Source organism: Notothenia rossii, assembly GCF_949606895.1.
Source record: "Notothenia rossii genome assembly, chromosome: 11".
Lineage (NCBI taxonomy): Eukaryota > Metazoa > Chordata > Actinopteri > Perciformes > Nototheniidae > Notothenia > Notothenia rossii.
The window spans coordinates 49211320-49237986 of NC_136910.1; the positions used below are offsets into that span (position 1 = coordinate 49211320).

Consider the following 26667-nt stretch of genomic DNA (forward strand, 5'->3'; position numbering starts at 1 on the left):
TTGGAAATATACGACCAGTCTACAAGTTTGGCATCTCCTATTGTGATATTACACTTTTCTTAATTAAGCGCCGGTTGCAGTTACCGCAGATGTACATTCTCATATGAATCTTTTTTTTAATGCTGAGTATGGAGCATCTCCTGATACAGCAGCAGATGCAATGATTGCATTATAAAGTCATGCTTGTAACAAAATAAAAAATAAAATACATGATGGATTAAATTCGTCATTGCAGTATTGTGATTTGACAAGCTGGCTGTAATGACATTTTGGAGAGTGGGAGCTGATTATTTAAAGTCGGGAAATACAGACAGTAGTGATATCTGACGGCCGGAGAAGACATTTTCAAGTCAGGAATAAAAATACAAATGACAGTGGTATTATCCTTTAACATTATGACAAGCTTACTGAGGATACATGACATTTATCTAATGTAATGCTCCAGTGTAAGTTATTGTGCGCCAACTCACTCCAATATTCCTCACAATTATGGGCTTCCTAGGATCAGCACATTCAAGCACATATTCTACGACATTTCTTTGGCAGCACATTGTCTCTTTTTACTGCATGCAACCATATAAGACCATTAATTTTCACAGTGATCTCATAATTTGAAAGTCCACCCCATACATTTACTGCAAAAATCTTACATACAAATCATAATTTCTCATCCCTTTGATCACAATTTATGTCTCCGTAATGTTAAGTTTGGCCCTCGTTAATGAATAATATGTCATTTATTGGTATTGATTTTATTACTCAAATTTTTTGGGGCGACAAAGAGGTGGTCGAGCGCCAGTGAGGTTGTCGGTGAAGCCAATCCATCAGATTTTTCATCTTTTCGGATTCACAGGCTTTCTGCTGGAGGTGTAGCTTTTATAAAAATGAATAAAAGTATAACAAAAAAATGCTGAGCCGGACTAAACTGAGCCAGCCTGCCGCTTACTGCATATTTTGTTCTCTACTGTAGCTTGTTTGTCTAACTGCATGTGTATGCTGCTCTTGTTCTGTTGTTGTATAGCCTGAGGTTGTTTATCGTGGTTTTGTGCTGGACTGCTAGTCATTTATGCAATGCTTGTCTGTAAGAAATGGCAGATGTCTTTTGTAAAAATGTTTTGCTTAGAGTCGATGTTTTGGACCAATGACACCAGGTCTTCACCCTGGAGACAGCTGTTTGTGTCCCATGTGAAACCTGAAGTCAAGTTTGGCTTATTAGTTACCTAATCCCGTACTAAAGAGGCCCTTTTGTGTTTTTGGTGGGTTTCCCTTTCTTTTAGTGTATAGGTTTCTGTGCATGTAAATGGTCTGCAAAGGCTGAAATCACAAAGTGTCTTCCAGAGGGATTGTCTCTCTCTTCCCCCCTGCCTGAAACCAATCCATATTACTTTGTTTACTGCCGTAAGATAATGACATTACTATGTAACACTCTAGCTTCTATTGGCTAGCCCTCAAACACATGCAGTGATATACTAAGAGGACATCTCTAAGCGGTTGACCAATCACAACTGAGCCGGCCAGCTAACCAATCAGAGCAGACTGGGCTCTGGTTTCAGACAGAGGGTGAAAAGAGGTGCTGCAGCACAGGAAGTAGAGCAAAATAAAAAGCTTTTTGAACATTAAAGCATGGAGAGTGAGACATATTACAGTAGAGGTGTCAAATGCAAATAAGAATCTGAACATGGGCAGAATATCTACTACTTTAAGTAAGGCTTATTTTGTATTCGATAGAAACAAATCTTGTTTCCTAACCTTAAAGGTGGGATAGGTACGTTTGAGAAACGATGAATATCTGAAGTGCTCTGACAAAAAATCCATACAAACATGTCATCTGTGGAAGCCGTAGCACTTTAAAAAGCACGACCAATCATCTGAGCTGGCCCGGCTAAAATAACTGGATGGCCTACCTGCCTGTCAGCCTTCCATCTGTGCACAAACTTATCTCATGCCCTCATTAGTCATGTGCGCGTTCGTGTGTTTTGGAGGAGGGGCTCTGTATGGAAGTGGCAGAATTCTAGCGGACTCGAGCTGGTTTCTCCAAAAGTACCTACCCCACCTTTAACAAAGTGGTGTTCCGAAGGCTTACTAATCGCTCGTGATGTTGGACTTAATGAAAAATTACCTTTCTCTAAGATATCATAAAATCCTTTGTATGAGGATACGTTGACCTACTCCCCTTAAGGAGCTTTAACCAGAGATAAGAATGTGTTCTTGTTAAATAAAAGTTGAAATAAAAAAATATATAAAAATGATCAAGTGAATTTTTGCTCTGATATTTTCCAGTGTTCATTTTGACAGCACATTGTAAGTCTGACAAACCGCTACTCAGTTGATTCAATTGAATATAACATATTCTAGATAACTTATTTTACAACACTATCTATAATATGTGTGCACAGCAACTCACTAATATAGTTGTATCTCAAATTAAATGTCACACAGGTGAAATAAAATACTGGTCAAGCAGTTTCCTCTGCTGTCAGCAGAGGCATGATGCTGCAAAATGAAATGCACCTCGAGCAATTTAGATGTCTGCAACTGTAGATAGCATCTGTAGCAAGTCTAGCTGTGACACAGAGAAGAACAACTGGTTCCCTGAGTTTGTGTACTGCAGTGTTCCACTTCTGCTCATATGAGAGTATGGTTATTTGCATGTATCCTAATTAAACATGTAAATGAGCAACCAGCATGGCGTTATGTGCCTTTGCGACGCACACTAGCTAATGAAATAAATGAATGAAAATGTAGCAGAGGGATGTGTTTTTTTGGGAGGGAGTTTTAATTAATGCTTGATAATGGTGAGTGTGCTGTCGGCAACCAGCTAGAAGCACTTTTGGGGATTCCTGAATCACAGCTGGGCAGAGAGACGGCAGCTGAGAGAGCTAAGTGCTCGGTAATGGCAGAAGGGAATGGACTGCAGGGCCAGGGATGTATTGGACTGGAGTTTTGGAGACAAAGCGCGGTTAGCATGTGGAGGGTTACGGGCCGGGCTCTGAATGAATAAAGAGATTGTTCAGGCTGTGCAGGGAAATTATTCTGAGATACCAGCCAGGAGAATGGTTAGGTATGGACACTTTTGAAACAAAAAAAAGAGAAAGAAACGGACTAACCAATGGAATGGGTTCAAATAAAAAGTGGTGTTTCAGTTGGTATCATAAGTTTTTTCTAAATCCTGCTATGTATGTCAAAGACTATCGATCTAGTTTAATGCTGCACAAATCAATATTCTTATGTAAACAAAGGATTCAATTACTTTTTATAATAGGTACAACAACAAACAATTGTAGAAAAATGCACCCAGTTCCCCTCAGCTCTACAGGGTACTTTAGTTGTAGTGTCTTTCAGCTTATTTGTTCGGTTTTCCAGCTCACAACCTTTCTGTTTTTAAATTGTATTTAGGACAATAAATATACAATAGTTTCAGATCGCCTTTTCTGTGTGGCGTTCAATTATACTTCAGATATATAGTCTGGTAAGCAACTTGAGATGTAAGGTTGAGTGTTGGACAAAATGTCTACGACTGCAAGTAACCAGTTTACACGCTAATAAAAAACGTAATCATCATCATGACTGCCGATAGGTTCCAGAATTGCATTTGGCCAATCTTGGAACACAGAATGGAAAAAAATGTTTTACCTTAAAGCGTAATTGACACATTTGTTTATGAGACCAGGCTGGTAGTTGTATATAAGAGGGGTTTATGTTCCTACCTCAGTCACAGCAAAGCTGCGCTTTCCGCAGGGCACAACCTTGTACCATTTGTCATGCAGCGTGTCCATGAAGCCATCAGACTTGTACTGACTAACAAGCTCTGAGATGTTGGAGGTGAGTGGAGAATTCTGAGGGAGGCCAATTCCATAGCCTGCCAATAGAAACACACACAAACATACAATGTGACTATTCCCCTGTCACAGCTGCAATATCCTGTTAACTTCACCTCCATGCACTCTCATTATATTCTTTCAACCGAAAAAAAAGAACAGCTGAACAGAAAGAAGGGAGACTTTTTACCCTCACAATTCTCACTTGAAAAGAAAGTAGTTGCTTTACATTGTCAATACATCTCAGAATTGTTTGCATGCCAGGGAAGTTTGACAAATCCAGCGATAGCCAATTACAGAAGTACCTCGCCTTGGTAGGAGGTACACTGATTGATTTGGATTGTATCCTGGAGGCTTAAGGGTGCATTAAGTAATTAACAACAACACAGGAATCTTCACATCTTCACAGTGGGAGGAAGAAGAAGCCTGCTAAATGGACCCATGAGATTAACAGTAGACAGTAGAGGATCTAAGCTTTTGAAAGCAAGAAGATTAACAGCTGTGGAAACGTCAAGTGATTGATATTCTTACATCTACAGTAGGGCTTTAGAAAATGCCTATGGTCAGATCAGTCTACAGTCTACATCTTAACACATGGGAACATACAGTATTGTCTAACCCTAACCCTAAAGTCATTTGTCTTATTTAAAGAAGCCATACTTTACCTTCTATTGCAAAGGGTTTCCCGACTGTTAGTGTCTTACATTCTGCATCTATGGAAACCTCGTAGTCCAGCAGAGCTTTATCCATAATGAATGCATCCAGTCTCTGAGGATCAGCCCTGTAAATACAAAGCAAGGGAATATACTGGGAGTGTAGAACAAAATAACTTTTGAGTGCCTGTTGAGCTGAAAGTTCAAAGGTCCTGGAGCTTTAATAGTTTACTAACCAAACCACATGCATCTTGTTGGACTAATTGTTGCACATTTCAGGGTACAAACGTGATGCATGTATCCAGTCATTCCACCAAAAGAGTGAATTATACCTTTAAGTTTTATGACGATCTGATCGGTGGCATTTGAGATGTTTTTGATGGATGACTGGATAGACAAAAAAGACAGATGGACCATCGGTATCCACTCTCCCAAATACATTATGGTGACAGAAGAAGCCATAACTCTCTCCATAGCAACATCTTAGATCTTTTTGGATTGACATTTTAAAAGCAAGCTTCTCGGAAATTCACCTTTAAAACCTACTGGGATTGAAAATTGAATTCATTTTTCATTTTTATCTGTCTCCTGTTCTGTGCTATCAGTATTATATTTTCTGTTTGTGTCCTCATGCTACACCTCTGACCTCAGAGAGAGTTCAAAGAATAAAAAAGGATGGTTTTGGTAGGGTCTTGAACTATTCGCTTTCTTTTCATTTTAAGAATAGGGTCAGGTTAAATGGGTAAACAGCCTGGTGGGGGGTTATTTATGTCGTGTCCAATAAATCATTGGTAAGAAAGGCAAAAAAAAGAGAAGTAGAGCACGACAAATTAAAAATAATGTTTGAATGAAGTGTTTTGTTTGAGGGGTTTGGGATCTTCACAGGGCAGTTCACCAAATCACTGTAAATGGGATGTAAATTATTCAACAAACTTCTCTCAACCATTTACCGCTGGTTTCCCAAAACTGGTCTTATGCCAGTGAAATGACTGCCTGTCTGCCAGTTTCTGCCAATTTACTCTCATTCCTCACTCCAAGTCTGTTATACTGAGGCGAGATATTAATTCACAACACTCAGCGAGGCTTTTACAAATCAACCCTTTACTGACAGGTACAGCCTACAGGGACACCAATGCTGCAAAGCCTTTTTTCAAGATTTCTCTTTATTTTGTTGCTTTTTATTAAGGACGGCGCTTGGAAATCCTCTGCTATCTTCCACCCAAAAGCTGGCTGTTCATTATTACAGGTTGAATTAAGCTGCAACTTATGTCCTTGGTCTTTCCATGATAGTACAGTATTGATGTTATGTATTTTATTTTCAGAAAACTACCTTGACATCCACCAATTACCCGACCAATATGGTTAAGACATGATGCCCACCTTATTCTCTTCCTGTAGAAATGGTTGTAAAAGTAGCTAAATCATGTATTGGCAATAGCATGACATTAATGGAAAACTAAACGGGTGACAGAGCACATTATTGTTTAAGGGTTTTACTAAATACAAAATGATGTGGGAAACATTAATTACATTTTTTAAATGCAATGCATGTCAGGGAAAAGTCTTCACATCACAAGGTAAGTAAGACCTGTTAGCACCTAGGTTAACAAACCATACAATAAACTGTTCTGTTTCAGGTGTGTTCTTTTTTTAAGAGACTGTATTAAAGGAAATAAAAGCAGCACATTCTAATATCGCTGTCAGTTTAATAAACTACAGTAGCAACAACAACACAAAACAGTTTAATGGCAGCTAACGCTTCAGTGATTGCACTTCTTAAAATTCACATTCATACAGCAGACATGCTGCAGTTAGTAGTTTTTGTTTGTTTAAGTGACTGGTTGGACATGTTCATTAAGTCAATTCAGAATGGTTTGCAAGAATGGGAACCAAGAGAATTGCAAGAACACCTCTTTCAGTCTGAAAAAATCACAACTAATAGTGTATGAGTCATCAGCATGTAAACAAAATCCAAAACTTGTCACAGGGGTTCAGAGAGAGTGGATACAGTGAAAGGAACAAAAGGCTTGCAAGTGACTGAGGAGAGGAAGTGGAAACAGGTGGGATAGTGGGTAACAGCAGGGTTAACGGGGAAGTGGGAACAGGTGTGCAGATGGGTGGAGCAGTTAGGTGTTGGGGAATTGCAAAGTGGACATTTGTGGAAAATTTGAATAACCTCAAAGAATTCCGGAGATATCGTATTTACGAGAATGGAATGGACGGACAAAACCAACATTATCCCCACAACCAGTACAATTCAAATGTACATTTGAAGAAACTATAAAGGTAAGGCTTCTCGTAAAAATAAAAGCACTTTAAACACTTGTTTGGTTTGTTTCTCATTTTGTCAGCAGAAAACAAAATTACTGGTCTGATGTTTATGAAACTCAGTGTTGCGGTCTAGCGTGGGCCAAGAAGGAAACCCATTAAATCTTGGAGTGGATTCGAAAACCACATGCAGATACAAAAATATTTTTCACTTAAGGATACGGCCTTGGCAGATGGCTGCAAGTGCCCTTCTGGTTGTACATATAAAGGTTACCATAACAATATAAAAACATATTTTTCATTAGTTTTAACCAATTCATGAATATTTAGATGGGAAATCACATTGAGTAACACCTCAATGCAGTAAATTGGGAGATGCATTGTACTACAATAACAGAGGCTTCGGTCTATTGTATGATTATGTGATAATCTCTGAGAACAGGGTATTCAAAGCTGCACTGCGGCATATTGTATGCTGTCTTGTTCCCCACTTGTAATTTTCTAAAGATGACATTTCCCCTTGAACCCTCTAATCAGCACTTTACAAGCTCAGGAAGAAAAAAAAAATCTTGTTTCATCCATTCAAATTGTGCTCTTCCCAGCCAGGGCATTGCTTTCAGCTGCCTTCCCTCACTTTATTCTGCTTTGCTCCGCGGGGATGCCCGTTGAATGTCGAAGCAGCTTAAGATGACAGCAGTGGCAGGGTAAGGAGGACTATGAGTTCTGAATGCAAACAGGCCAGCTGGTGATGGGGAGGACATTTCTACTTTTTTTAGATTTGGACTTTTCTTTTACAGTGCAGTGTGTGGACATTGTCTTACTTGAGATTATGTATGCCATCTGGTGTTGCCGGGACATTGTATCTTCTCATGTACTCGTGCATCTCAGGAAAACTCTTCTTGAGGTAGTCCTCCGCGCTGCTTTCTTTAACTGTGGCGAATCGGAATCCCTGAGACGGATGGTGCAACTGCAGGAAAGAAAAAAATAAACCAAGATGTTACGCTTAGAATGCTGTCAGAATCTTTTAGTACTACTTTTCATTTTAGTCTGTTGTCTCTCTCAACTTCAGTTGGCATTTTTTAATTCTCAAATGCAGCAGGAGTCCTTTATACTTATACTTCTTTTGTTTTCTGACTCTAAATATACCTGCACTGTTGGTATTCAAAGAGTTGGTGAGTTAACAACAAACAGTAATTACCTTACCCCATTTGCCCTTACAAAGTATGTTTAATTAAAAAATCCATTTCCTAATTTAAGTTTTAAAGTTAAAAACAACAGCTCTTCTGAAATGTTCAAAAGATAACAAACACTGCAGTCTACCGTTTTATTAAGTGGATCAGGGATATTTTGCAAGAAAAAGACCTCAGCCTTGAGCAAACAAATTAAATCTAGCCAATTTAAAAACCCTATTTTTAAACAGAAGATTCTGTCAAAACATTTCTAAACATCTGGTAACCAAAACGTGAACTTTATTTACCAAAACAAATAAAAAAACATATAAAAAGAAGACATTTATTTTTTCTTTTGATTGAATTAAAGCCCTGACTACGTATTTCTTTGCTAGTGAAATATTAGTGACAAAATAAGGACATTAAAAAGATATCTCCAGGTGAACATGTATCTGCTCCATCAGGACGTGGGTTTAATTAGATTTGAATATCAGTGACCAAACAACCCAAATTATCATCAGATTGGGATTTAAATGTTGCTCAATCCTGATTGGTGCAAGGAAGAACCTTACATCATCTTCTTCTAACTTTAAACCAATGAGAGGACCGCAGAGAGAAACAGCCCCAACACTTAAAATGCCAGCTTGAGAAGCATCCATTGTTTGCAGAGTTGCACATCTCTGTACCTTTGGGTCATGTATCCCTGACAGTTGTTCGTAGGTCTTCTCCCCGACCATGACGGCAGCTAGGTTAGCGGTGTAGGTGGACAGACAGAACAGACAGAAGATGGCCCAGAGGTTCATCAGCAGGCGGCCTGTCCAGCACTTTGGCGGCTTGATGGCCACCGTTCTCCCAAATAGAATGGCGTAGCACACGTTGAGCGCCGAGGAGAAGGAGAAGACCCGGTCGCGGTTGCGTCCACGTGGGGTCATACCAAACGGGCTGAACCACTCATACAGGGTGAGGAAAACAGCGGTGACGTGGAGTGAAACGAAGATGCCGAGCCACATGGACCAATGGAGAGGCCACATGAAGGCACCGATGGGTGCAGCTGTGTCGCGCGTACGAACCTGGGCATGGGGAACACAGGATTAGACAACCAACTGATATTATCTAAGTAAGAACATGTGTGGTTTTTCAAAGGCTTAAAGTAAACTTGAATTGGGTTGTGTTTTTGTTTATACATCCTGAGGGGTTAGGACTGGAAATCCAAAAGCAGGTGAGTATGGAAATTGGAGAGTTATCTGTATATTTTGTTGTGGTACACGCCACATCTGTCGGTTTAAGATGTTTAGCTTGTTTCTTATCAGAAATTCAGTAAATTATTTTACATGATGCTCGACTTATTTGAGCGAGGAACTGATACAGGACAAAATGTAATGGAAGCATGATTAAAAAGGGAAGGAATGAATTGGTAGCAGGCCAGATAGGAAATAGCAAATAAACAAGAAAGCTAGATCCTCAGAATCCTAACATCAACTGGACAACAATTAGTGTCATTATCCAACCGGGAAAAGAGTTGTAAAAGGGATGATTACTGACAAAATATAGAAAAAAAGGGGGATTGTAAATCAGAACATCAACAAGCGGTGTCTTTAGAGGGGAGAGTATTTCCCTATTACTTTGCGGTAATTGTAGTAATAGGATCCCCTTACAAAGCTGTTTGCTCACCAGCCTAGCCCCATAGGGGAATAGCAATAAAATCCAATAGCGTAGTGCATGCAGTAATAACACTCCGCAATATTGACACTGACCACCAGCATACAAAGCGGCGAGAGTTGAGGAGAGGTCATAGCAAGAGAGCCAGAGAGTTTCTGTAGAAAGGGTGAGAGAGGAAGAGGGAGTACTGACCAGAATTCCCAGGCTGGTGGAGAAGAAGGGTGAAGTGAAGTCGATGACTTGGCTCCTGGCTGAATTAATGCTAAAAGATGTCACTGCCAGGTGGGCGGCGCCACTGAGCAGATCCCCCACCAATCCTGTCCACCGCCCATTCTTGAACCCACCGTACTTCCCATCGCCTACAATATAGAGGTCGAAGGTGAAGCCCATGTCCTCTGCCAGCTTCTCCAGCAGGTCTATGCAGTAACCATAACAGCACTTTTTCAATTCTGTGGGGACAGATCCATTGCGCCCCGAGAGCTTCTTGAATAATCCTTTAACAACCGAAGAATCATTGGTGAGCGGATCGAGGCACAACTGGCCCGCGGGACACATCCCATCGCTGTCCACCTCGCGGGTAAACACAAACGGGTGCTCGACCAGCGTCACCACCCGCATGTGCAGTCGCGCGGATCGACGCCAGTCTCCTCCGCCCCCAGATCCCTGATGGCTCGGCCAGGCCCGGCGGTCCATGAGAACTTCCCCCCTGCGCCAGCGTCCCAGACGGGTCCAGGTTGGCTGGCCTAGAGGGTCCAGCTGGAGGGACCAGATGTAGTGATGGGCCTCTGAGAGGACATTCTGGCTGAAAGAGTCTCTGGATATAAAACCCGTCTGTCCCTCAAATGATGTGTTGGATAGAAATCTGAAAGGGGTCGGACAAAGGGGAAGGAAAGTGGTGGAAGGAGGTTGATGAGGAGAGAAAAAGGCAGAAAAACCACAAGACTAAATATTGTTATTTAAATGTACAATGTATATCAGTATAGTGTTTGTTTCCTTGCAGGTGTATAAGTAAAGAGAAACTTCGGACCATAGTTCGACAGTAACTCAAAAAACAAACCAAACTAATAGAAATTCTGGAAAACATGTTGCTTTCTATAAAATACACAATACAATATGTATAACAAAGTCTGGAAGGCGGCAAATTGGCAAGACTGGATTCAAAAGTTTCAATACCCTGGACAGGAAACTTTTGTATTGCTGTTGCACTCTAATGGCCAAAACAAATAGGGCTTATGATATTTTTGTGTCAACCTACCAAAGAAATACATGCTGTTTAAATGCGAAAGTGCAAAACTATTGTAAAGGCAAATATAATCTTTGCTCTTGATGTTACAACATTTTTTTTAAATTTTCTCACAAAGTATTAAAGACATCATAAACTGAGTGTAATGTTTTAATTTGCATTACATATAAAGAACTACTGTAGTTTCATATTTGAAATTACTCTCTTGCTAACAAAAAACTGAACTTGTAGGGTAACTGATTTCAGCCATTTGCAACCATTCTCTTCGAACTATAAAATGGAATACAAACAATTTGATGTATTATACATGTATTATCAGTATGATAATTGGAAAAACACTTGCAACTTTGGGTCAACTCATTAGGCTGACGCTTGTCAATGTAATTAAGAGCCAAGAGCCCTGCTTTATTTACCATAAATGATCAAGATCTACACCTTTTTGACCTCAATTGACCTAAAATTCAAACTTTGTTCTTTGAAATATCTTTCAGTTCCTTAATCTATATAGGAAGATGGTATGATATGGTCACTTATAAACATGCAAGTAGGTGGAGTAACCCTAACCCTGAGTTGTTTACCTTTAAAGCTACAGAAAGATAAAGATTGTCATTTGGAGAAAGAGATACTTAATTCAAATGAAATAAACTATCATGGCCATGGTTAAAACGAAAAATAACTTCATTACTGACAGATTGTAGTTAAAAAGAAAACAGCTTTTTTTGTTTTTTGGAAAAACAGTGAGCGAACAGCAGTCTCTCACATACTTTTCAAAGCCACATGCTTTGTTAACTCATCGATCCAATGCGGCCTGTTCCCTGAGAGGCTTTGCCCTGCTGTGACTACACCACGCTCCAACACTCCCGACTCTCGTTCGTACATGGATAAATGTGGCATTACAGGCGTTTAAACAAACAACCAAAGCTGAAGTTTTCCTGGTAACAAAACAATCTCTTCAAAGAGGAAAGTGATCCCAACAACCCAAAACTTTACTTAGCTTTCTTTTCCTTTTTTTTTTTTTTTTGGTACCTGGCTGGCGTCCCGTAGCAGCGGCTACGTCTTTTATCGATGTATACAACATTATGTATGCATGCAGAAAGCCAAAAAGTCAAGAAAACTGCAAATGCGAACAGTTGCTAAAGGGGTTTTCTGCTGGTTTTTTGTACATTTGCCAATAAGAAAACCTTATTATGTAGGATTTCTGTAGCCGGGATTTACAGGCTTAAACTGTACGATTATATTTTACCCTTGGTTAGTTTATACAAAAAGAAATCCCAATGAGATGTTGTAACACCAGCACAGGAGAGGTGTATTATCTAGGTGGCCTCCGTGGCTGTCTGGATTGTGTGCGTGTGTGTGTGTGTGTGTGTGTGTGTGTGTGTGTGTGACAGGATAAGACAGACCATGGTCCAGTGATCTCCACATCTCTCTCACTGAGCCATGCTACTGGCTGTCTGAGAGTGTCAGATATTGGAACACACACACACACACACACACACACACACACACACACACACACACACACACACACACACACACACACACACACACACACACACACACACACACACACACACACACACACACACACACACACACACACACACACACACACACACACACACACACACACACACACACACACACTTTGAATGGTTAAGGTTGGAAAAAAATAAAGAATTCTGGTGTATGTCTTGTGCAAGTACAAAGAACAACACTTTTTGGATGTGCTTTCACAGGGTAATGGCGTACATGATGTGACCTTTCCCTGAAATGTCTCTTTCGTGTCTCCTTGCTCATTGTGAAACTCCCTCTTTTAAAACCATGTCTACTTTACTACGTCTTTTAGGGGTGTTAACTCAACCTGACAGCTCAACTAGTCTGTCTGAAGGTCGGTGTCTTCACTGCAGCGTGTAGCTGTTAATACCTGGAGAGTGCATCTTATTCCCCCTTGTACACAATTTAAGTGACATGTTCTTCCTGACAGTGCACAGGGTGCTAAAAGCTAAATGTCACACGGTGCTAAAAGGGCACATAATGCAAAAGTTTTGTGTTCAGTCAAGACATCAATACAACTTGAGCGTGTTTCATTACTGGAATGTGAAGTTACAGACCCTTTTAGACTACTAGCATGGTATGTCAGCAGAGTGTACGAGGGGAGATGAGCTTCACATTTCGCCTGCAGCAGAAAGCAGCTTCTTATAAACTCACAGATTCTCTTTTTCACTCAGAGGTTGCTCCAACACTACTCTATCCCAATAGTGTAACAAACATGACATGCTACAATAAACTTGGAGGAAAATGTTGAGCAGATAAGTGATGTGTGGGTGTACATGTTGATTTTCCCATGTTACTCTTTTTAAGGGATTTCACAGACTATTTTCTGTCACGCCCGAGTGGAAAGCAGGCAGAGAGCTGTGAGTCGAAAACGCAGAGAGGGGCTGCCACTGCAGTCGCATAATCAAAACTCCAGGGTACTCATTACACCCCCGCTTGATCCGGACTGGCTCCACTCATTAATTAACTACTGAATTCCTCTAATCAGACCTTAGTGATTGAACGGACACACCTACAGGACTGCTGTGCCTGAGATGACCTGAGAACCAGAACATGCACATTGCATTACCTTCACAGTCTGCAGGAAGCAGCTATGACAATGGAAATGTCACTTGCTGTTTAAAGTTAATTATTTTCAGCGATGGAATGTAACTACACATTTAAATGAACACAACTAAAGACGCAACTGCACTTCAGGATTTCCATTTTATGCTTCCACTTGTACTTCTCTACGAAACAGTTGTACTTTTGACTTTACTACATTGACAGTTGCTCACGACTTAACACATTTAGATTTACAGACTTGTAATCCATTAATCACATATGATGCATTGCTGTAAATCAAACTGTGCATATGTAATGTAAATGACCTGAGTCACTTTGACAGTCACCATAATTGTTACAAAATTAAGATTAAAAGACATATATAGTTTATTATAGATCATGAATTGAGATAAATCCCACAATGCAAATGTTTGTTTTTTTAGAAATACATTAAAGGTGGGGTAGGTAAGTTTGAGAAACCGGCTCGAGATACACTTTTTGTTATATTCCATGGAATGCTCTTAACATCCCGATAGCAATGAATATCTGAAGTGCTTTGACAAAAAATCCATAAAACATGTCATCTGTGGAAGCCGTAGCGCTGTAAAAAGCACGACCAATCATCTGAGCCGGCCCGGCTAAAGTAACTGGATGGCCTACCTGCTTGTCAGCCTTCCATCTGTGCACACACTTATCTCGTGCCCTCATTGGTCATGTGCGCGTTCGTGTGTGTTGGAGGAGTGGCTCTGTAAGGAAGTGGCAGATTTTCTCCGGTTGTGTATTTTCAAATTCTAGCGCACTCGAGCTGGTTTCTCCAAAATTACCTACCCCACCTTTGAGTACATTTTACAACTAATGCTTATATGCTTCTCCTCGCATGCTTATACGGTTAATGAAAAAAAAAATCGAAAACAGAAAAAGTGAAGATGAATTAAAGTAAATAGGGTCCGCTTTTACCAATTTTCAAACATTTACTGTACAAACTCCGACACCCTTGCAGTATGACTGAAATACAAGTTAAACATTTAATATAAGTTAAATAGAAAAATATGCTTGTGTTTGGGAAGTAATGTACATAAGACTGAATAAATGAATGATTTTTGTATTTTTGTAAATGAATAATTTTAGTTTATTTTTGCCTGTCCTTGTTTGTCTACCCTCCCTCATAATGTAAAGCGTCTTTGGGTTCAAGAAAAGCGCTATAGAAATATAATTTATTATTATTATTAATATTAATATTGGATAGAACGCACAAGTTTTGTGAGAATTTGCAAAAGGATGGTTTAATAGGCGTTTTATAAACCCCATTTGCTTCCATTAATCACACTTTTTCTAAATTGTTTTAATCTTTGTGGCCTGTTGAGGCAAACCAAAAAAAGGAAGCTTTTTTAAAGAATTATTGGTAACATAGGGTGAGTAGTTGGTATACCAATGTTCGTTTTAGGGGAGAAGTGCTCCTTTCAACAACATTCAGACATAACACTGGGTGACTGATTGCTTCTCAGTGGAGTATGATTGTGACTATTCAAAGAGCAGTTAAAATGTTTATCATATCATGAAATCAAAACATTGTATTGATTTCAATTGCATTTGTTCACATCTGCATGCATGTAAACACCCTAAAAATGAATTTAACAGAATGCAGGGTATTATTACCGCAAAATGACTGGCCATCTAGAAAGGTAAAAAGCACACTAAATGAAAAGGGGCCAAAAACTTTCATATTTTGTTCGAATTGCACACAAACTGAAAAAACATTAAATATATTTTTCATTTAGTACTGAACATTTTTTCTCCACAGAAATAAGTAGATACTGTTGATATTTTCCAGCATACAAATGTCTGCCAAGAGTATCCCTCCTTTTCCTTCCCTGACAGTGTTTTACTTACATTTGTTCAGGAAATGCAAACTTCAAAGGAGACATTTATGGTATAGCGTTTACATCTTTATAGCTCAGCTGGCAGACACATCAGGACACTATACCTGGCTTTGGTGGCCATTTACAATGATTGCAATACATAAGGATTGACTGGTTGCAAAAAAGAACAATATCATATATCATAGACTGTATCTTATCTGTTTTTATAGGACCCTTGCCCCCTTTAGTGTATCTGGATCTGTATCACCAGGGGTTTTATACAGTGCTTATTTTAGATGTCTGTATTTTCCGCTTTGTCTTTCCTTTTCTTTTTCTGCACACCCCTTCTTTCACTTCCCCTGATACATTATCACATCTTCAGCCACCCACGCAGTATCTCGCCTGCTTCAGATGTTTTGTTTAGTGGCCAAACCTTATCAGTTCCTTTCAAACACACTAGGCCGTATAACTTGGAAATAGTAAACTGCTCTGTTGTCTACCACCTGTTTACTGACCCTTAAGTTTAACTACACTGAACAAAAATATAAACGCAACACTTTTGTTTTTCCTCCCATTTTTCATGAGATGAACTCAAAGATCTAAAACATTTTATAAATACACAAAATAACCATTTCTCTCAAATATTGTTCACAAATCTGAAAAAATCTTTGATAGTGAGCACTTCTCCTTTGCCGAGATAATCCATCCCACCTCACAGGTGTGGCATATCAAGATGCTGATTAGACAGTATGATTATTGCACAGGTGTGCCTTAGGCTGGCCACAATAAAAGGCCACTCTGAAACGTGCATTTTTGCTTTATTGGGGGGGTCTGGGGGGGTCCGAAAACCAGTCAGTATCTGGTGTGAGGGTTAGGATTAGGGTTAGGGTAATGTTGTGAATCGAGTGGCCCATGGTGGTGGTGGGGTTATGGTATGGGCAGGCGTATGTTATGGACGATGAATACAGGCCACTCGATTCTGCGTCCTTGATGCATTTTCACATACACACACATGCATATCAATCTTATATCATTAACTAAAATGTGAGTTATTAAATATCAAAATTTGATAATAGCTTCATATTTGGCGAAGTATATTGATCTATGTTTAGTTTGTCTGTCTCTGTTTCCTGGTTTTATTTTTGAAAAGTGTTCCCCCTCCCGTCTTGTCTGTTACTGGTGATTGTGTTCACCTGGTGCCCTGTGTTGTCTCCTCCCCCCTCACCTGTGTCTTGTTGGCTTGATTAGTCTGTGGGTATTTAGGCTCTGTTTTTCCTGTTAGTGTGTGTGTGAGGTCCTTGTTGCTGGTGACTGTGTTCAGGGGAGGCAGTCATATTGAGGCTGTGTATCCTGTACCACAAAGAGGAACAAATGCCCACACCGGGTTATATTTGAACTCTCTGCCTCTGCCTCCTTACTTGGTCGGGCCGCTCAACGGTCAGCTTCACATGCATTAACAGTGAAATGCATTTTGAATGATATTGAATGCCATTAGGGACACATCCAAAGTGTTTTCAACTTACTTTATGAAGAATTGCCAAACATAACATTACATTGTAAGGAATCTTGGTGTTATATTTGATCAGGATTTATCCTTTAACGCCCACATAAAATCAATTTCAAGGACCGCCTACTTCCATCTACGTAACATTGCAAAAATCAGGCTATCTTGCCTCAAAACAATGCAGAGAAAACTAGTCCATGCATTTGTTACTTCAAGGCTGGATTATTGTAACTCCTTATTATCAGGGTGTACCAAGAAGTCAGTCAAGTCGCTTCAGCTGATTCAAAATGCTGCAGCTCGTGTACTAACCAGAGTTAGGAAAAGGGACCACATTACTCCTGTTCTGGCTGCCTTACACTGGCTCCCTATAGAACACAGGATAGAATTTAAAATTCTTCTTCTCGCCTACAAAGCCCTTAATGGGCAGGCGCCATCTTACCTTAAAGAACTCAACCCAGCTTCCCCAAATTTCTTTCTTTTTGGTGTCTATATACGCCGGGATCCGGAGTCATGGATGATCCTGCGGTCCTGTGTCATGGATCGCGAGTCCTGGATTTTGAGTCGTGGCTGTGGTCCTGGATCATAAGTCCTGGATGGATGTCCTCGTGGATCCATCTTCCTATTATACACACATGCATTTCCAAACATTTGGACTACCTATGTTGCAAATGTATTATCTTTTCAATTTACACACGGCATCTATTGCACGTCTGTCCGTCCTGGGAGAGGGATCCCTCCTCTGTTGCTCTCCCTGAGGTTTCTCCCTGGAGTAACTAAGGGCTAAGTGCCTTACTCAAGGGCACACTAGTGGTGGTGTTCCTGGCGGTATTTGAACTCACAACCTTCCGATCTTCAGCCCACCTCACTATCGATTAGACCACCACTATCAACACTAGTGCAAATACAACCAACTAACTATGTGTTGATAAGAAGATTCACATGCTTGTGTTTTCGATTAAGACTGATATACTACAATATATTATTACTACTGTCAACTTGTGCATCTTGATTATTGAAGATCACACACCTATTCCCCCTCATTTGACACCGTTAGTATTTTAAATTCCAAAATATCTCCCTCATGCATTATGAATTCACCATCCGGGATGATGTCTGATATCTTTCCCCTGTTTTATCACAAATCAATCAGGGAAACAGCTTTCTGGCCAAATGTGTTGGCATTCATACTTTTGCTCTTTTTCATCCATCAGATGTGGATCTGTTGAAATGAATTAGGGTTTGATCCAGAACCTTTTAACATTTTAATTATTTTGAAACTACTTATCTTATTTAGCTTGTTTAATCTGTTTGGTTGCAATTAAGATTGCGATACTTGAATTGTATCACCAATAAAGTTTGGAATAGTGTTTTCCTACCAACAACATCTGGCTCTTTACTTGCTTGGTAATAAAGGAAGTAGTTTAACATCTGCCGGTGATTTCCACAATGGCTCATCTGCCATAATCCTCTACAAACACTTATCTGATGACAAACACCTCTATATTTCATTAGCTATTTCCCCTTGTGAATTTTCCTTTTTGCTTGGCCAGCAACTCTGCTGCCACCACAAGTCCATAATAATCATGCAATAGATTCCCTGGAGGGTTTCAATGCCCAGCTTGAGAACTGCTAAAGCTTCCCTGTTGCTCATCTGTCATCTGCTTTCTGGCTTCAACACAATTGACAACACTTCCTCCAGGTCAGGTCTCACAACAAACCACAGGCACTGCGACAGAAATGTCCAAAATTACTGAAAATGGCAGTGGGCTTTTGAAGGGTGTAGGACAAAACTTTACAATGTGAGGGTCATTGAAATACATATTAGGGTTCACTAGCTGATCACGTAGGTAGGCAGGAAAACATGAATACTTCATAAAATACTGCAGATCCTTTATCTTACCCCTTTCTAATCTACACACATACAAGTATTTAACTGAAGTTACACAACAGTGTTGTTGATACAGAGTTGGAGTTTATTCACATGTCAGATACTACAGTGGGTAATGTTTTCCAGAAACATTGAACAGTGCTGCCACATATGACACAGGAAAAAAAGAAAAGACTCTGAACCCTTTCTTTGCCATTATATAAAAATAGTGTTGCTACAAAAGTGTAAATTAGGCTTACTAATAAGACAACTCAGATCTGAAGCTACACAGGAATCTGCTGCCAAAGTGCAATAAAAAAGACAAAATTAATAGAATCAAACCCTTTTTTGTTGCATATAGAGTATACAAAGAAATGCCTTTAAAATAGGATGCAAGCAACACTAGTTTCTCAACCTGAATTGATAATAGACTATAATCAATTTAAGTTTGCATTCTTATACCATTTTGTACAATAATTATAATGAATAAGTTCAAACTAACTCAAATTTACAGCTGATTAATAACGGTATCTAACTTGAGTTTTTATTATATCAAAAACCTGTTGAAATGCTACTGTTATTTTTACAGTCCCCAAAAAGCGCGTCGCAGCCTCCAGGAAAGCTTCTTTCAAAACTTTGCCGTCTTTGAAAGACTTCATGTGTTTTTTGCAAGAACGTGGCTGACACGATGAGATGCTATGGTAGCAGCCTTCCTCTTGTTGTTGGGCCTGGTGAAAATGGACTGCTGTGCATTTAGCTGTCCTTTCAGGTCCCTCCCCTTTTGGGAGCGGGCAGAATTAGGAGGGAACTCCGTCTCGTAGCGTTTGTGCACCGTTTTGAAATGCCGCTCCTAAATTACCCTTCTTCGATAAAGCCACGCTCGCATTGCAGATGAGACAGATGGACTTTGAATTGGAATAGATACAAAAATAATCATCCTCCCACTCGGATTGAAAATGATATATTTTGGGCAGACCGAAGGGAAGTACTCTGTACTCGTAACAGACACCCTGAAATGCGAACCTCAGATATTTCCTGTGTGGGTAATATACTGGGATGTGGAAATACGCATCTTTCAGATCGACTGAATTGAACCAGTCGTTTTGTCGCACGAGACTTAGCAGAGATGTGTGAGGGAGCATTCTGAATTTGTATCTTTTGAGATAGTTGTTCAGAGCTCTCAAATCCAGTATTGGCCGAATTCCGTTCCCTCCCCGTTTGGGAACGAGGAAATACTTGGAATAAAAGCCGCTCTGACTCTGTTCGGCGGGTATTATAGATATAGCCTTCTTTTCTAGTAGCGAGAGAATCTCTCTCTCCAGAATATGGGCTGACTCTCCCCGGGCTTGTGAATACAGAATGCCCGAGAAGCGAGGGGGGGTGACAGCGAATTGGAGTCTGTAGCCCTGTGTTACTGTCTTGAAAACCCAAGCAGAAGCTGTGAGCATCTTCCACCTTTCGCTCCTTAAAGCGAGCAGAGATGTCACGTCTCTTTCCCTCTGAGTCTCTATTTGTTGTGTTATGGGGCCCTCTAGCGTCTGAACACGGCGGTACCCCAGGTTGATAACCCCAGCCGACACTGCGCATGCGCGTGGCGGCGGTGTCTTCACAGCTCCAGCCGGCACTGTGCATGCGCGTGGCGGTGGTGCCTGCACACACCCGTCTATTATCCGCCTTTTGAGAAAGGCCGTAGCTGCTCTCAAAAGAGGGACAGGTGACAGACTGTTTATTGTTTTCCTTTTCATTTTTTGGACTGCGCCCTCGGCTTCAAGCCTGGATGCGACAGTGAAAAATGTTTTTTTTAGAAAACAACGGTATTTGTGACGTGTTTTTGTGACTTAGGCAGATAGCAGAACTCACTGTCTCTGGTATTAAGTCCGTTTCCCTTCTGGCGCAAACTTGAGGATGGCGTTGCGGTATCATTCGAGGCGGCGGGAAGATGGGGGCCTGGTGGCACCCCGAAAACACATCTGGAGCTGGGGAACAGGGAACTTCCAGCTCTGTCACCGAGGGGAGGAGAGGAGGCAGTCAGGCCGCCAGCTTCTTCTTCCTCGACTGGTGACCGAAAATCTGAGTCGGCTGTGCCTGAACGGCTGCTGCCGGAACCAGAGATTTTCTCGGCCAGCTCGTCCTCCTTTCCTGCCTGGGCTGGGGACTCGGGGCGGGCTGTGGCCTCTGCTGCCTCGGTACCTTGAACCGGGCAGGACGTGAGGCAACTTGGGCGAAGGACTGCCGTGAGACCGTTGCAGGTAGCGACTGGACCCTTCGGGGGAGACAGAGGTGGAGAGCCTCGTCTTCCTTCTTTTTCGACTCACACCTCCGCTGCATCGAGACTAAAGCGGAGCCGAAAATACCCTCGGGAACGATAGGCATGTCGAGAACATCCTCCTTTTCCCGGTCTGGGAGGTTGGTCAGGTTGAGCCCCCTGGCTCTCTCCTGTACCACCATTATGCCCATGACTTTGCGTGGCCTGGACTGCACAGCGCTGCACACGGAGGCAAATGTCCGTGATCGCTGTGATCTCGTCCCACACGGCCGGCCCAGGTTTGCTCGACAGGTCCTCGCAGAGCTCCGCCTGGTAGGCGGTCAGCAGTGAGGATACGTTGAGTGCCCTGGCGGACAACGCTGCGGCTTTATAGGCCCGTTCCGTCATCGCAGACTGGAATCGGTCTGCCTTCACCGGTAGCGTGGGGTTCCTGCTTGGTGTCGGAGCCAGCCTCGGTTGGAGGTGGGCTGCCACCAGCGGTTCCATGGGCGGTATGTGGAGCAGGCCGAGCCTCTCCATACCGTCACAGTCCAGGGAGGAGGCACCCTAGATTGGGGCCTTATTACTGAAGGGGCGGTCTCTCCACGAGACCGACACCTCGTCCAGCATCTCCGGGAAGACTGGAAGGAGCTGCCTCTTTGTCCTCGCTGCTTGGGGCAAAGTCTTCCCCTCGTAGCGAGACCTGGAGGTCTCCTTGGCCATTTCAGGCCATGGGATGTCCAGCCTGGACGCGGCACGTTGACACACGGCCTGCAGGTCCATGCTCAGACAGGGCGAAGCTGGTGCGCTATCGCCCGGGAGAGCAGCCATCGCTCCCGGCTTTGCAGCCTGAGCTGATGACACGAAGATATCATCTTCTTGCTCATCCGAGTCGGACAGGAGGAACTCAGAGGCATCCTCTTCGTCCTCCATGTAGTCCAACTCCAGGACATCCTCCGCGGGCGAGACCATGGTGAGGTCCAGTTGGGAGCCCCAGCCTGACACGGCGCGGGGCTCCGGTTCAGCAGCTGCCGCTGTTATTGAGCCCCAGCCTGACACAGCGCGGGGCTCAATCTCTGCGGCGGACGCCCCCATGTCTTGATTGCCGGCCGGCGAAACAGCGGACATGAGGGGGTCCTGTCCCGACAAGCTAGCTTGGCGTGCTAGCCCTCGGCGGAGGCTCTTAATGGTGAAGCGGGCACAATGCCCGCACGAGCCGGGGTTGTCGATAGCCTCCCGGGCGTGTTCCAGCCAGAGGCAGGACGAGCAGACCTGGTGTGAGTCTGTGCCTGATATCTTCAACCCGCAGCCGCAGAGCCGAGCCTCCGAGTCCCTGACTCCTCTGGTGTGAAGGAGAGAAGCGTCCATCTCGTTCGCCGTGGTGACGGCGTGGAGAGGACCCGCTCGTAACAGGTACGCTGCCGAGAAAAAATTATTTCCCCGCCTGTCGTTAATCCGGAGAAAAAGCGACAAATTTTATTCTCAAAGAATATTAACTGGTGTGTTAATACCTTTTTATCTTCCCCTCCTCTGGTGTGAGAGAGAAAAATAAAAAACTTCCTCGCTACCGTGGTGTCGGTAGTGAGGGAAGGCAAGCTAGCAACAGGTGTGTCACTAGCTTGAAAAATCAAAACCTTACCTTTATTTCCGAAGAAAGAAACGGCGAGGTAGATTGCAATACTAACTGGTGTGTTAGTATTAACAGTCTTCTTGCGAAGCAGAAAAGTAGCCGGCGAGCGCCCGTCGACCGAAGGTTAGCTTTGGGTTCATTCTGTGGAACGTTAAGCTAGCCCGGCTACTGATATGTCGAGATGTGCTCTGAAGCGAGAAGAGGTGTTTGAATGACGCTGCGACGTGGCGCAAGCTACTTATAGGGTGGGTGGATTTCCTGACACTGACGTCAAGATCACCAGCCAATCAGGATTGGCGTAATGAGATTGATGCGTCTGTTTACTCCGCGATGTGGCGCATCCCATAGTGAGACATCGAACGGAGTGTTATGAATGAGAACATCGTTATGACATCATAAAGTGGCCAAAATCTGATCAGCTAATTTTCAGACAGGTTTTTATATAAATTAGGGATGCACCGAATATTCGGCCGCCGAAAATTATCGGCCGAAAATGGTTAAAAAGGCCGTTTCGGCTTTCGGCCGAAAGGGTTTTAGCACCGAAAAAATATCACCGAATGTCAGGGAACAGGGTTACGTTGGTAAGCTGACGTGTTGTTGTGATGACGTAATCAAAAGGCGGCGACAAGCACGGCGCGCGACCATGCTCGCGGCTGGCTCACAGCCAACATGTCTGGTGCTTGGAGATATTTAAAAATATCAGAGAAAGAGGCGCAGATTGCGATTTGTAAAACGTGTTCAGCTGACATTTCTCAAGGTGAATGTAACTGCAAAGACTTTCACCACTTCGGGATTACTCCACCACTTGAAATCAAAACACCCGGACAAATATGCGGAGTAAGATCAAATCACAAGCATTGACAGCGAGACTGTTCAGCGCTGCCTCTCATGTGCTTGATGAGAAGAGGAACAGACTTATGGCTGATAAAGCAGAGAAGCTACTGTTCATTAAAAAGAACCTCCCACTTTTCCTTAATAAGTAGACCAGGCTGGCTTATCATAAGCTTATCTAGTTCTACATGTCTACTCTATACCCACTTTCCTGAACAATTTTCATTGTGAGTTATAATTCACCATCTCAGGTTATCATTAGGGGGAAATGACAGCAGCACAGTGTTCAATATATTGTACTAAATGATACAATGTTGTTTACATTGCTCATGAGGACAGACCACCTTATTTGCAGATTCTTGAAATTGTAATTTAATTTGTAATTGATTGTGGATTTTGTATCCAGTTTTCACTCTATGTATCTTTATACAATATTTACTACTTTGCTTATGAAATTGAATTGTAATTTCATTTGTAAATAGTTACATTCATGTGGATTTATCCAGTTTGCACATTTGTATGCATGCACTTATAGGTGCATTTATTGTTGTTGAAGGCCTGGCTGTTAGTCTTTATTTACACTATTTTGTTGTAGACCTACTGGCCTAGATGTTTATGCAGTTTTAAAGCACCTTGGCTTTGTTCTGAATGCACTTTGTTGTAGTTATCCTACAGAGAAAAGAAAATGCACTTTACTTGGAATGAATGTACTGTATTCATTCAAAAGTGCTGAATAAATGTTTTATGGACCCATAATAGTAATTATTATTTAAGTTAAGTTTTGCCATAATCATGTCTTTTTCCACAATCAGGTAGCTGAACAACATTGGTAAAAACTGTATACATTATATATATATATATATATATATTTATATTAATCATTTTCGGCCTTTCGGCTTTCGGCCAACTGTTTCCTATTTTCGGTATCGGTTTCGGACAAGAATTTCCCATTCGGTGCACCCCTAATATAAATGGACAAAAAGTGATCGAAATCTTTTTTCCTGAAACTTTCAGAATCTCTTTACACAGTGTTTATGTATAAAACACAAGAAAAGGTGGATTTTGCATAATAGGTGACCTTTAAGAAAACAATCTCCTTCTCATCATGGTGAGATGACAATACCTTTTAGTTTCTGCACATACAACATGCACACAAATAGAAGTCACATTAACACCAAGCTAGAGGATATTGTGGATTGATATGTTTTACTAGTCTCAAATTAGATCATTGACTTTTTTTTGTTGCATGGAAACATTCTGGAAACAGGAACAGATGGGGATATTAAAGTCAATGTAACCCCCTCCAGTCCTGCACACTGCCTCATGCACTACCCCACCTGAGAGCCTGTAAATCACTAGACCACCAGTGGCACATTTTCAAATAACAACTTCATGTCTCGTCATGACACATGCCTCAGGCTTGTATTTTTGTGTTCTTGTTTTCCTGTATGAGCTAAAGTTGCTCAAAAGTCCTTTTACCTGATGTGATGTGTTTATACTTTTATTCAACAAGGATACTTCCTAGCCCCCCACTGATAATACCTCTTCATTATACAACGCTGAAACAATTGAAAAGGTCATCTAGACCTTTACATGCACTGTGTTTAAGAACATCAGGGTTTTAAGCAATTTGTCATAAATTAAAATAGCATGGACCAAAAAGTATTTCAGGTAAACTCCCTGAACTTTCATCATATGAACTCTGTTGTTTTCCAAACTTCCATCTATCTCATCTCATCCCACGAACCGCAGGTGAATCCAGTCTTCATAAAAACAGCAATAATATAGAATGATATCAAACTTTAACGCATCCAAGCACTTCTCCTGTATCTAAATGTCAGCCCTGAAGCTAAATATTTCAAAATTGCATCTAAAAATATATGAAGTCTGACTTCCTGGATCTTTCATGTGTAAATGCTAACTTCAACCTTTGGTGCAGCCTCAACTAGTTTATATATTTACTCAGGCGTTCTCTATCCCCTTGAGCCCTCTGTCATTGTGTGGAATATCATGATTAAGCAATGGCATGTGATCAGTAGAAATCAATATAAAAAGGTATAGATAAATGGAAAAAACTATATTAATATGGATGAAAACACTGGTTTCTAGCTTCATGGAAAAACCAAAGGAAATATACTCAGAAAAAACACAGGTGATATCTGACAGCTAAACTACACTGCCTCCACAATCTGATTAAAGAACATTCCAAAACCAATTGCTTTACTGCAATACAGAAGTAAGTGGCAATAGATGATGATAGCAACATCTGACACAATTTAACAATCTTTCAATTTGTAAAGAGATCTACGGAAATTGGAAAAAGTGATGAGGCAGTCGAAACAAATTGAAGCAAAAGGAATACAATTTTCTCAACAGCCTATTTTTACATTTGCAGGTTACACATCTTTCCTTTTCAGAGCATCCAGAAGTGGTTATCATATAAGCTATCTAAAGCTATAAAGAAGCCAGGCATATGGCTGACATTTTCTAAATCCCAGGTGTGTGTTACAGCTTGGCTAAGACCCCATATCCAACATGGGAAACTAAACCTCTTTAAATGAATCCCCTGCCTTCACAGGGTCACCGACAGGGCACTTCTAAATCTGGTAAAAGGTCCTATAACACGTGTTCTTTCAGCTTGGATATGTAAAACACTTCCAGACTAATCAACACTTTATAACAGCTTAAATTGAGGCAAATAATTCAAAGACAATCATTAATCTCCTCCAGCCCTTGGGAGCTCAACACTTTCAAAAAGATTTCTTCCCGGGATGACCGTTCTGCCGACTCAGGTGTTTTGAGGAGAATCTTAATAGGAAAGGTCAAACTCTTATGGTAATGCATTGGTGGTGATCACTCACTCTTCGTCGCTCATATCTTACTGAGCAACTATAAACGAAAGTGGCCTAGTTCCAGATTACAGCACTTGCTGCTGAATGCCATTCATCACTGCTGCATTTATAGAGCAAATATATTGTCTATTACAATCACTGCTTGCTTTTTGCATGAATGCTCCTTAGATGTCTATGAATGTGTTTCTGATGAATTCAAGACTGGCATCGCAGCTGGACTGTGACTAAACATCTGCATGATGTGAGAAAAGTACATTCTCCCACAATGAGAGGATTAGAGGAGACAAAAGTAGAGAAAGGAAGCTGAATAACAAACAGAAGCACGGAGGGGGGAAAGTATAATGAGGGCTGTAGGGTACAGATGACCCAGGTTTTTCGATGCGGCAGGCAGATGTTTTGAGCGGAATGGCTCTAAAAACCCACTTTATGCTACCCAGCCAACTCCACACAGAGTGATTGTTGGATTTGCAC

The 26667-nt window shown here is 41.5% G+C and overlaps 1 protein-coding gene across 1 annotated transcript in view; it reads right to left on the minus strand.

Annotated features, from left to right (window-relative positions):
* grin3a (glutamate receptor, ionotropic, N-methyl-D-aspartate 3A) overlaps window positions 1–26667 on the minus strand; it is a 52408-nt gene that overhangs the window by 11418 nt on the left and 14323 nt on the right. The window contains exons 3-7 of the mRNA XM_079659560.1: window positions 9760–10429; window positions 8595–8978; window positions 7561–7706; window positions 4484–4599; window positions 3708–3859 (exon numbers count right to left, since the gene is read on the minus strand). Coding sequence (XP_079515686.1) covers window positions 3708–3859; window positions 4484–4599; window positions 7561–7706; window positions 8595–8978; window positions 9760–10429 — 1468 coding nt within the window. The remainder of the gene's footprint in view (window positions 1–3707; window positions 3860–4483; window positions 4600–7560; window positions 7707–8594; window positions 8979–9759; window positions 10430–26667) is intronic.